Source organism: Microcaecilia unicolor, chromosome 14, assembly GCF_901765095.1.
Source record: "Microcaecilia unicolor chromosome 14, aMicUni1.1, whole genome shotgun sequence".
NCBI lineage: Eukaryota > Metazoa > Chordata > Amphibia > Gymnophiona > Siphonopidae > Microcaecilia > Microcaecilia unicolor.
The window spans coordinates 11527610-11540038 of record NC_044044.1 but is presented as its reverse complement, the minus strand read 5'-3'; the positions used below and the strand labels follow the sequence as shown (position 1 = coordinate 11540038).

The following is a 12429-nucleotide window of genomic DNA, read 5'->3' as shown; positions in this document are numbered from 1 at the left end:
TAACAATAACTCAAACAAAATTACTTATCTGCTTCATTATTTGTAAATATTCACACTCCCAACAGGGGCCCCCATTTCACTGTTACAAGCAGCTGAGGGCTGAGAGCTCTCTATTATTAATTTCCTCTGAAGAAACCTGTTGTACCTTAGAGATGTTCTGCAGTTTCCCTGGCCACTTACAGTATTTTAGTTAATGCTTATTATTTGCCTAAGGACTCCAGAATAATTAATAAAGTGTCATGGATTCAATTAGTACATCTGATAACTTAGATGCCTCCAAGGGTGGTTTATAAATAATAAATCTAATCTAATCCGATTACTAAGAGATCAATTTTGGGTGTACTTATTGCAGATTGAAGAGTTGAAACTGGCTTTATTAAAGTTTTATTTTCTTAAGAAGCAGGTTCCTTTCTGTGGACAGGTGGGTACAGTGTTCCCTGATGTAGCCAGAGCAACTCGAGAAGGAAGCTTTCCTTCAGCTAAAACCTAAGGCATTGATTTCAGGGGCTTCCTTTTCCCATGTTCAGGAAACACATCCCCGCTGAACCAACCTAACCATCCAATGGACCAATCGAATTCCACCCATAAATTGACAGTTTAAACGGAAAAAGCACAAGCTCACACTGACTAACCCAAGCCTCACATTTAATACACTTGTCCAAAACTCTCAACCCATTTAATCTACGAACTACGTACCCTCCCGTGCACCAGATCTGGAATGATGCAACCCTATTCGACTACGTAGTGTTCTCTCTTGACTCTCTCTCTATAACTTTTTAACTGTTGTCTTGTAATCCCCTTAGAATCTCCTATGTTCCTAACCGAGCTCAATACTCTCCGCGAGGAAGCTCCACAGACTCTCACCGTCTCTTCGAACTATTAACCCCGCTTGATACTCTGTAACCACCGCCATTGTTCCATGTAAACCACATTGAACCTACCAAAAGGTGGGAAAATATGGGATACAAATGCAATAAATAAATAAATTAATCAATTGTTTCCATGTAAATATCTGGTCACTTATGGGAACAACTGAAATGTGTTTTTTTTTAGATTCGGTTCAGCTTGAGAATTTCTTAAAAGAGAAGCCCATTGTACAACATGATAATGCCACTTAGTTCTGCTTTCAGTGTTTTGTTTCCGCCTTCGTTATAGTGGAGCGGAACAGAAGAATGGACTATAATATAATATGATTATGTCCAATTCTTATTGCTTTACTGGTCAATATTCAGCCCTCAACAGTCAGCAGGCTAATTCAAAATAAGCTTGTCAATGGAGCTCATAGAAGCACTGGAAGAGAGTACAGGCTAAAAGGAGATACAAGTCATGAGCTATAATACTGCTTTGAACATGAAGGGCTGGAAGAAGAATGAAAGAGCTGAGAAGGGGATGGAGAGAGGAGCTAATAGTGGGGCTGTGGGCCAGAGAGAAGAGTAAAGCTGTGAGGGCTGGAAGAGGACATGGAGTTGTTAGGGAAAAATGGCTGAGAGAAGAGAATTCAAGCTTGAACAGAGGGAGATGAGCTGACCCAGAAAATAGGGATTCGAAGATTGGGGAAATGATCCAAGTTTGTTTGCTATGGGGAATCACAGACTGAGAAGAGGTTGAACTTGCAATGAAGGGAGGTCTTATCTGCTGAGGAGGGGTAAGGTGCAGGGATTAGTGAAGGAATGGGTGAGCCCAATCTGCAGAGGAGCAAAGCTGGCTAGGGAGAAGTGAGAGGGAACTTGCTGGGGAGTGGATGGTAACAGAAGGCTAGGGCAAGGGAGAGAAGAACAGGCTGAAGAGGTGTGGGGAACTGGGCTAGCGTTAAGAAATGCTAGCCCCAAAGCATGTCAGCGCACTGTGCCTCGTTCAGATTTGGGCAGGCTTGGGGCTCCCTTTGATACGGGGGCCCAGGGTAATTGCCTTAGTTGTCTCCCCACCCCACCCCTGGTCCTATCAAGAGAGAAAATATCCAAATGTAAAAAGTTAGACAATTCTCGTGCGGGAGCAGAAGAATTAAAAGGAGGGGAAGAACAAAAAGATAGGAAGGAGAAAGGTGGAAGCAGACATTAGGAGATTGTGAGAGAACAGAGAAATTGAGAAAGAGTGGTGGGGACAAGATGAAGGGAAAAGAAAGTGTAGTGTGGGTGGACTGAGGGGAAAAGGGGAGAAACACTGGTGAAGACTGGCTGAGGGAAGTGGTATGGTGTGGATGGGCAGAATAGAAAAGGGAGAAACTGGTAACTTGGTTTGGGGAAAAAGAATGACCAGGGGTGGGGGGAGGCTTTCGATTTGACCACATGAGGTTCAAATAACTTTATTGATATGAATATTCTTCATACCCATATTACCTATTCTACTCTTGACATGGACAAGGTTTATTCAGTCAAATTCACAACCCACTATGCATTTTTTAAAATTGTGGTTGCTTTGGTGGAGGTGTTTGGGGTAGGGGGGTATAATTTATGTGCGTTCACATCTCTCAATCATTATCAAAGGTTTGTCTGGGGCAGTTTGTAGCCAGTGTACATTTTTCTTCTTTTGCTTCTTCTCATACTTCAAAAGTGGGGCTCACTTTGCTTAGTTGTATTCTAGATGTAATACAATGAGGCCACCATAAGAAGATACTCAGCAAGTCTTGACAAGAAAATTATTCTTATTTTCCTCCTTCAAATCACATACTCTCTTCTCCCAAGAGTCTCTGTGTGTAATCTCAAGTGAATCACATTACCTCCCTGTGCCTCAGTTCTAAGCTGGCCTTTCTGTACGCTGGTCTTCAGATTCCCATCATTTACAGTGACAACATGGGTAGTCAACAGTTTACATAAACATTAACAAGGAGTATGTCCTCTAAAGCCTAAATCATTGCTACTTGTTGTGTTCTCTGGAACCACGAGAAAATCTAGGTTGAGACCCTTTTACAGCAATAAAAGGGCTGTATGGCGTAGGCAAAAAGGTATCTGGCTATGATCTGCTTGTGGACATTGATGAGTTGGAAGAACATATTTTTTAAAAATTAAATAATGTGTTATGGGTATGGCTCTTACATAATTTATCTTTGTTCTTCTGAGCATCCTTTTTTTTTTTTTCCAGACTTAATGAGCGGTTACCGCCTGGGGCGATCAGCGTCTACCTCTGGCGTGCGCCATGCAGCTTTTCATGTGCAGAGGCAGGCAACCCAAGGCAAGGAGAGCCAGAACCAGGTACTACTTCAGAGTCTCAGAAAACCATTGGACATGTTGATGAATTTTGAGAAAAGAACACAGAGTGGAAAAGGATAGGGTTGCACCGTGGCTTGGATGTGGCATGCCACAGAGAAAGCACGCTTTAGGGAGACAGGGAGAAAATGCTAGAAGCAGGGGTGTAGCCAGATCTCGAAGTGGGGGAGCCAGAGCCCAAGGTGGGGGGGGGGGGGGGCACATTTTGGCCCACCTCCCTGCCGCAATTTCACATACCTTGTCCGGTGGGGGGTGGGGGGCTTTGCAGACCCCAAAACTTTGCTACAGCGCTGCTGTCCTTACATTGCCTGCCCTTCTTCCACTCATGTTGTGCATGCTCAGTTTCAATAAAACCAAATATGCACACGATGAGAAGGAAGCAGGGCACACAGTGCAAGGAGAGTAGCACTGAATAAACGCTTCAGCTGGCAGGGGTTGGGGACCCCCACCAGCCAAACCGGCAGCCCTGGATCCATTTTGGGAGGGCCCAAGCCCCCCATAGCTACACCACTGGCTGGAAAAAGAGCAGTGCAGCACTGAGAGGGATCACTCCAGTAGAAAATGTCCTCACCAGCCCTCAGCAGTAGATGTATAAACCAAAGAGGTAGGGATCTGCACCAAAAGAGCATCATCAAGGAATAGGATCCAAGGAGGACAACAGGACGTGTACAGAACTTTCTTATAGATACAAAATGCTCAACATGTTCGTGCTTCAAAAAGTCTTCATCAGGGGCATAACAAGTTTGAATTCATGTATGAATCTAAGTATCACTATCAGGCTTATTTTCGAAAGTGATGGGTGCCCATATTTCGACCCAAATTGGGAGATGGGCGCCTTTCTCCGGTGGGCGCCCAAATCGGTATAATCGAAAGCCAATTTTGGGCGCCTTCAACTGCAATCTGTCGCAAGAATGAACAAAGTTGATGGGGGCATGTTGGAGGCATGGTGAAGGCGGGACTGGGGCGTGTTTATCGGCCGAGCAGAGATGGGCGCCCTTGTCCGATAATGGAAAAAAGCGTTTTTAGCGAGAAGTTGAGTCACTTTTTCTGGACCCTTTTTTCTCACGAACAAGCCCCCCAAAAGTGCCCAACTGCCCACCGGAGGGAATCGGGGATGACCTCCTCTGACTTCCCCAGTGGTCACTAACCCCCTCCCACCAAAAAAACAGAACTTTAAAAACTTTTTTTGCCAGCCTCAAATGTCATACTCAGCTCCATCACAGCAGTATGCAGGTCCCTGGAGCAGTTGTTAGTGGGTGCAGTGGACTTCACCCAGGTGGCCCCAGGCCCATCCCCCCCCCCCCACCTGTTACACTTGTGGTGGTAAATGGGAGCCCTCCAAACCGCCCCCAAAACCCACTGTACCCATATCTAGGTGCCCCCCTTCAGCCATAAGGGCTATGGTAATGGTGTAGATTTGTGGGCAGTGGGTTTTTGGGGGGGGGGGGGGATTTGAGGGGCTCAGCACCCAAAGGAAGGAAGCTATGGACTTCGGAGGTATTTTACTTTTTAATTTTAAATTGTTACAAGTGCCCCCTAGGGTGTCCGGTTGGTGTCCTGGCATGTGAGGGGGACCAGTGCACTACGAATCCTGGCCCTCCCACGACCCAATGCCTTGGATTTGTTCGTTTTTGAGCTGGGCGCCTTCGGTTTCCATTATTGCTGAAAAATGAAAGTGCCCAGCTCAAATCCGCACACATCCGATGCATTTGCCCGGCACAAACCGTATTATCGAAAAAAAAAAGATGGGCACCCATTTTTTTTTCGAAAATACGGTCTGTCCCGCCCCTTCACGTACCCGTTCTCGGACATAGACGCCCATGGAGATGGGCGTTTGATTATGCCCCTCTATGTAAACAGGCTAAATCACTTTTGCTGTATTCTTGCTGCAAGGTTAGCCATTATATAATGGTGGTAGAGTCTATTTTGTGAACGTATGCTCTTATTGACAGGATAAAATTCATGCAGGTAAAATAAAATCCGTTATAACATCTGATTAAACTGATCTAGGCTGCCTGTTTAAATACTGATAGTTAGATTCTCTGTCAGGTGAATTTTCGAAAGAGAAGGGCGCCCATTTTCCGATACAAATCGGGAGATGGGCGTCCTTCTTGCAGGGTCGCCCAAATCGGCATAGTCGAAAACCGATTTTGGGCGCCCTCAACTGCTTTCCATCGCGGGGACGACCAAAGTTCACGGGAGCGTGTCAAAAGTGTAGCGAAGGCAGGACTGGGGCGTGCTTAGGAGATGGGCGTCCTCGGCCGATAATGGAAAAAAGGAGGGCGCCCCTGACGAACACTTGGGCGACTTTACTTGGTCCATTTTTTTTCTGACCAAGCATCAAAAAGGTGCCCGAACTGACCAGATGACCACCGGAGGGAATCAGGGATGACCTCCCCTTACTCCCCCAGTGGTCACTAACCCCCTCCCACCCTCAAAAAAAATCTTAAAAAATACTTTTTTGCCAGCCTCAAATGCCATACTCAGGTCCATTGCAGCCATATGCAGGTCCCTGGAGCAGTTGTAGTGGGGGCAGTGTACTTCAGGCAGGCGGACCAGGCCCATCCTCCCCCCTACCTGTTACACTTGTGGTGGTAAATGTGAGCCCTCCAAAACCCACCAGAAACCCACTGTACCCACATGTAGGTGCCCCCCTTCATCCCTAAGGGTTATGGTAGTGGTGTACAGTTGTGGGTTTTGGGGGGGGAGCTCAGCACCCAAGGTAAGGGAGCTATGCACCTGGGACATTTTTCTGAAGTCCATTGCAGTGCCCGGTTGGTGTCCTGGCATGTGAGGGGGACCAGTGCACTATGAATGCTGGCTCCTCCCACAACCAAAGGGCTTGGATTTGGTCGTTTTTGAGATGGGCGTCCTCAGTTTCCAATATTGCCAAAAATCGGGGACGACCATCTCAAAAACGACCTAAGAACGACCATCTCTAAGGTCGACCTAAATTTCATGATTTGGGTGTCCCCTACCGTATTATTGAAACGAAAGATGGACGCCCATCTTGTTTCGATAATACGGGTTGCCCTGCCCCTTTACAGGGCCGTCCTGCGAGGATGCCCTCATGAAAACTTGGGTGCCCCGTTCGATTATGCCCCTCCACGTGAACTCAAATTTGTTATAGTCCTGATGAAGAAATTTTACAACATGGCCATGTTGGGCATTTTGCATCTATAAGATAATAAAGTCCTTCACACATCCTGCTTATGTTGGATCCTCCTTTTTTGGAGTTGCTCACCAGCCCTCAGCCAGCAAGGCAACTATGAGTTACCCAGGAAGGGAAAAAAGCAAGAACAGTGACACTGAGAGCAGGGAAGAATTAAACTTTGTCACCCCTATCAATTAACTTTCTGGAGATTGAGCCAGCTATGGGTGTGGTTGAATATTTCATTTCAATGTACCTCTTAAATCACATTTTTAAAGTATCTCAAAGTGAAACAGCAAAAATAGAAGCTTCCATACTCATAATACAGTAATATAATAAAATTATCCCATACCTCCCCAACACCTGTCATCCAGGTCTACTGTACTGCAAGAATGCCTATTAACTAGTACCATATGCTTTAAAAAAAAAAAAAAAAAACTAGGTCTTTAGTCAAGAAAATTCAGACAAATCAGATTCCTGTCTCAAAGGGCCAGACAGTTAATTCCACAAAATGGGGGGGGGGGGGGGGGGGGGGGGGGGGGGGGGCGATAACAGAAGATGTGCAATCTAAATTAACTGAAAGGTGAGCTTGAGACACTGAAGAAACAATTGAGATACCCATTTGTTTAAAATGGCATTTCCCAAGTTTCATTTCATTTTCTCAATGAATCAATAGAAACAAATGTTAAAATGTCGATTTTTTTTCTTGTGTTAGTGTGTACAGTTGTTCATGTGCAATTAGCAAGATTGTTATTTTAGTTTCATTTTGGGGCAAACAAAATTATTTTACTTACACACCCCTATCAATCAATAAGTTATTATGTTGAGATTGTGTAGCTTGACTGCAGACATAGTTCTTCACAAACTTACCCAGATATTCAGGGTCTAACTCATGTATAACTTCGAACACAAGAAGAATTAATTTAACCTGACAGTTCAGTTTAATAGGTAACTAATGTAAATTCTTCGAAATAGGCATAACCAGATCCCTTCCTTTAGAATTGGAAATTTTTTTACACATTGAAGCCTGGACAGTTTGCTGGATGGTAGTCCTACATGAATGGGATAATGAGCATGACTGTTGGGCAGACTGGACGAAACTTTCAAGTCTTTATCTGCCATCATCTACTAGGTTACTATGTATAAAGAGCATTACAGTGGTCAGTGTGAGCTGTGACCACTGCTTTTACCAATATAGCCAATCCATTTGATGCAAAAAGCAACAGGCTCATCTCAAGACCCTTATCACATTGTACAACTGTAGTAATCTGAACACGCATTGAGTTTTGTTGGTCTATCCTGATTTCAATATCTCTCAGATGAAGGAAAGTACCCTCTAGGTTCACTGACTTTGTTGAGTCCATTACCATCCTTCCCACCCAAAGAACCTCAGACTTTGAGGCATTGAGTTTCAGACCATTTAACAGCAGCCTTTCCATAACAGCAGACAGGCATTAACATGGGTCATAGAAAAAGGTGGATGTCATTGACAAACATAGAGGGGCATAATTGAACGAAAACGCCTATCTCCATGGGCGTTTATCTCCAAGAACGGGTCCGTGAAGGGGCGGACCGAACCGTATTTTCGAAAAAAATAGACGCCCATGTTTTATTCAACAATGTGTGAGCTGGGCGTTTTTGTTTTTCAGTGATAATGGAAAATGAAAGCGCCCAGCTCAAAAACGAATAAATCCAAGGCATTTGTTCGTGGGAGGGGCCAGGATTCGTAGTGCACTGGTCCCCCTCACATGCCAGGACACCAACCGGGCACCCTAGGGGGCACTTTTACAAAAACAAAAAAAAAGGTAAAAGAGCTCCCAGGTGCATAGCACCCTTCCCTTGTGTGTTGAGCCCCCCAAATCCCCCTCAAAACCCACTGCCCACAAGTCTACACCATTACTACAGCCCTAAGGGGTGAAGGGGGGCACCTACATGTGGGTACAGTGGGTTTGGGGGGGTTGGACGACTAATAAGCATTAAGCAGCACAATTGTAACAGGTAGGGGGGATGGGCCTGGGTCCACCTGCCTGAAGTCCACTGCACCCCCTAACAACTCCTCCAGTGACCTGCATACTGCTGTCAGGGAGCTGGGTATGACATTTGAGGGTGAAAATAAAAAGTTGAGAAACTTCATTTTTTGTGCTGGGAGGGGGTTAGTGACCACTGGGGGAGTCAGGGGAGGTCATCCCCGATTCCCTCCAGTGGTCATCTGGCCATTTAGGGCACTTTTTGGGGCCTTATTCGTGAAAAAACAGGGTCCAAGAAAAGTGTCCTAAATTCTAGCTAAAAACGCATACTTTTTTCCCATTATCGGTGAAATGCGCCCATCTCTGTTCGGCAGATAACCACGCCCCAGTTCCGCCTTCGCCACACCTCTGACACGCCCCCATCAACTTTGTCCGCATCCGCGACGGATTGCAGTTGAAAACGTCCAAAAATCGGCTTTCGATTATACCGCTTTATTCATTTTTGTGAGATAAACGTCCATCTCCCGATTTAGGTCGGAACTTGGGCGTTTTTCTCGTTCGATTATAAGCAGGCTAGTCACCTAGAATATCCTTATTATATCACACAACAGCCACAGATAGATGTTAATGTCTAGTTACCACTATGGTTAGATTGAAGGCAGTCATTTATATGGGTGGTGGTGTCTGCAACAGTTTAGCTAGTTAGTACTGAATATCATACTAACCAGCTACATTTGTGAACACAGATTAGTGGGGAGGTGGAAGGGGAAATAGTTTATATTTAAATTAACTTTTAATTTTTGCAAATAAACCAGATATGCAATTCAGTGATATACATGTTCAGCCTGGTTGCAGAATCCAGCTGCTTTACGTATATCTATAAATAGCATCAAAATTCTTACAGGCAGCCACCTTTCTACAGAATAAAACTAGTAGAGTTTGCGCACCTTTTCATAGGTGTCCGAATCCCCAGTAGGTCTGCACTTTCCAAATGCCAGATCTGACCACTGAAAAAAATTGACAAACCTAGGCTGGTGTCTGGCTTTCCGTAGAGCAGAGGTTTTCAACCCAGTCCTCAGGACACACCTAGCCAGTCAAGTTTTCTGGATACCCACAATGAATATGCATGAGAGAGATGTGCATGCCCTACCTCCATTGTATGCAGATCTATCTCATGCGTATACATTGTGGGTATCTTGAAAACCTGACTGACCAGATGTGTCCTAAGGACTAGATTACATAAGTATGTAAGTATTACCATACTGGAAAAGATCAAAGGTCCATCAAGCCCAGTATCCAGTTTCCAACAGTGGCCAATCCAGGTCACAAATACCTGGCAAGATCCCCAAAAAGTACAAAACATTTTATACTGCTTATCCCAGAAATAGTGAATATTCCCCAAGTCAATTTAATAATGGTCTATGGACTTTTCCTTTAGGAAGCCATCCAAACCTTTTAAAAACCCCGCTAAGCTAACCGCCTTTACCACATTCTCTGGCAACGAATTCCAGAGTTTAATTACACGTTAAGTGAAGAAAAATGTTGAGGAAAACGGAGACCACCTCAATCCCGATGCATCCTCAGTGTCTGATGTATCTCCCAGAGCGATGGAGATCGATGCCTCCAATGCTGAAATCAATGGACCAGACTTGTTGACACCAAAAAGTAATTTGCGCTGCTTCTAACGACCTTTAATCCTTCTCTTGACATCTGTGTACAGAGGATTATGGTCAGGCCCCCCGATGCTGGGCATCAATTATGAGTGTCCATAAGGGACATGTCCTGTTGCAGTGGGTGCAGTTCTTTTAATCCATTTGAAGTTTTCTGTGATGTCTTGAGAAAAAAATAGCAGACGCGAAATCAAACGACGCAATGATTAAATTAACTTTGACTGAGATCCTCTAGGCCTAAGGGAGCCTGGTGAGCTGTAGAAAAATAAGGGAAACTTAAAAAAAGCAAAAATTCTGTCTAAGAAACTAAAGAGGGAAAGGATTCTGGCCTTGTGTGATGCTCACACATCAAACTAAAGGCAAAAACAGCAAAGCTACTGCCATTAAAAAAAAAAAAGATGCAAGCTGAGGAGAACAGATGGAGAGCATCCTCTCTGCTCCACAGAAAAGTAAAGACTGACCCGGCCCTGTGTGATGACAGTGGGCAGGAAGATGTTCGCATGAATGGATGGCTGCTTCCAAAGGTTTCTAGAAATAGAACACTGGGGAGCATCTTGGTACCGGGGAACCGTTGGTGATGTTGCCCGTTAGTGAGAATATGACCATCCTGCCTGTCCTCAGAGAAAAATACTTTTTAGCATGTGTGTTAAAAACGCTGTGCGCTGGAGCTTAGACCTGCATTAGAATGTGGTGCTTTTTGCACAGTCAAAACCTTAGAACCCTTCCTCCTCCAACAGAAAAGGCAGCCAAATCACTTTTCTGAATACGCATGCACAAAACATTGCATGTAGCATTTCTGCTTCAGACTGGGTTGAATGAGCAGGCCAGTCAAGTCCTGTTTTTTTCGTCTGTTCTGATTTTCCCATTGATTTTCCTCAGGACTACAAATCCATGCATGTAGTAGGGAAAAACAAGGCTGGATCAACATTTTCAGTTGACCTAGGGCAGTGGTTCTTAACCAAGTTCTTGGAACACATCCAGTCAGTTTTTCAGGAATATGCATGAGGTAAATATGTATACAGTGGAGGTGGTGCATGCAAATTTATCTCATTCATATTCATTGTGGGTATCCTGAAAACCTGACTGGCCAGGTGTGTCTCAAGGACTGTGTTAAGCACCCCTGACATAGCAACTCTAAATGCATTGCAGAATGCTGTTACTAACAAAGTGAGGAGTCATAATTTGTTTTATTTTGTGACAGGGTGTGCAGGAGCCACAGCAATGCCAAGGAGGTAGAGAGAGGGATGGCAAGCTGCTGGAGGTGATCGAGAGGAAACGTTACCTCTGCAAAGAGATCAAAGCACGGCACAGGCCAGACCGCAGCCTGTGCAAGCAAGAAAGCATGCCCATCCTCCCCAGCTGGAAGAAAAATACAGAGAGCCGCAAGACAGGAACACCTCCTTGCCGCAGGCAGCAGACAGTGCTGTGGGACACTGCCATCTGAGGAATGGGTATGCCACGTCTGCGGACCACAAAGTTCCTCATAGACGCAGCTGGCCGCGTCAGGGGGTTATCAGTCTGCCCCTAGGGCAGGACTAACAGGTCGCCTCTCCGGAGTCCCCTGCTGAAGGAATGCGCGAGACCTCTGGGTGGGAGTACGGGTGGGAATAGGGGTGGGGGACAGTCCGACTTGGGGTGGAATGTGAGAAGCTACAGTCCAGTTAAAGTGGGTAGGCAGTATCCTGGATTATGATAAATGAATCTGTAAGGTATATGCATCAATTCATCTATTATTTATGTCTTTATTTATTTTAATCAGTGTGACAACTGATATACAGAATCTGCAGCAGCACTGCCAATAAATTGATTATACATGTGTATGTGTGCATACACATTTCTCTTAGAATTCTGTAGGGTGTTGAGACACATATTTAACATATCCCAGTTTCAACTAGGAACTGAAGGAGTCGAGAAGTAGCAGCAGAGTTGCCACAAAGAAAGGAATCTAGATGCAGTGATAGATTTTGGTGTGTCAGCCACAGCTCCTCCTTCATAGCAGGTCAGAAATGGGGCAGGAGACCTATGATAGGGTTAAGGTGTCTCAAACTTGATACACAGTGAAAGCAGCAGAGGCAGTAGATTGGCTGATACTGCCAAGAACTTTTCCAGTCTCATGAAGACCACTGGGGTTATGAAAATTTGCTTTTTTCAATGGCACACATAGGGTGCTCCAGACTGGATCCACAGTAACCATTTGCAATTCTAAGAACTTTAATGTCATAGGCAGTGGCCTTAGAAAGCAAGGTCTGGCTGGTTGAAATAAGTTTGTGAGGGGGGAAGGGCCTAATGGTTAAATCACCGGACTCTAATTATGGTTACCAGATGGGTCCAGATTCACCCACAAGATCTACCCAGTCCCGGCATACAGGGACTTGTAGCTCTGATTCCCAACTGCATTCAGCCCACAGTGGTAAGTGGCTTCTAAGCCACTCACAGCC

At 45.0% G+C, this 12429-nt stretch overlaps 1 protein-coding gene across 1 annotated transcript in view; it reads left to right on the top strand.

Annotated features, from left to right (window-relative positions):
- LOC115458286 (neuronal tyrosine-phosphorylated phosphoinositide-3-kinase adapter 1-like) overlaps window positions 1–11545 on the top strand; it is a 97133-nt gene extending 85588 nt beyond the window's left edge. Inside the window, exons 5-7 of the mRNA XM_030188149.1 lie at window positions 3079–3188; window positions 5750–5791; window positions 11211–11545. Coding sequence (XP_030044009.1) covers window positions 3079–3188; window positions 5750–5791; window positions 11211–11435 — 377 coding nt within the window. The 3' untranslated portion in view covers window positions 11436–11545. The remainder of the gene's footprint in view (window positions 1–3078; window positions 3189–5749; window positions 5792–11210) is intronic.
- The last annotated feature ends 884 nt before the right edge of the window (window positions 11546–12429 follow it).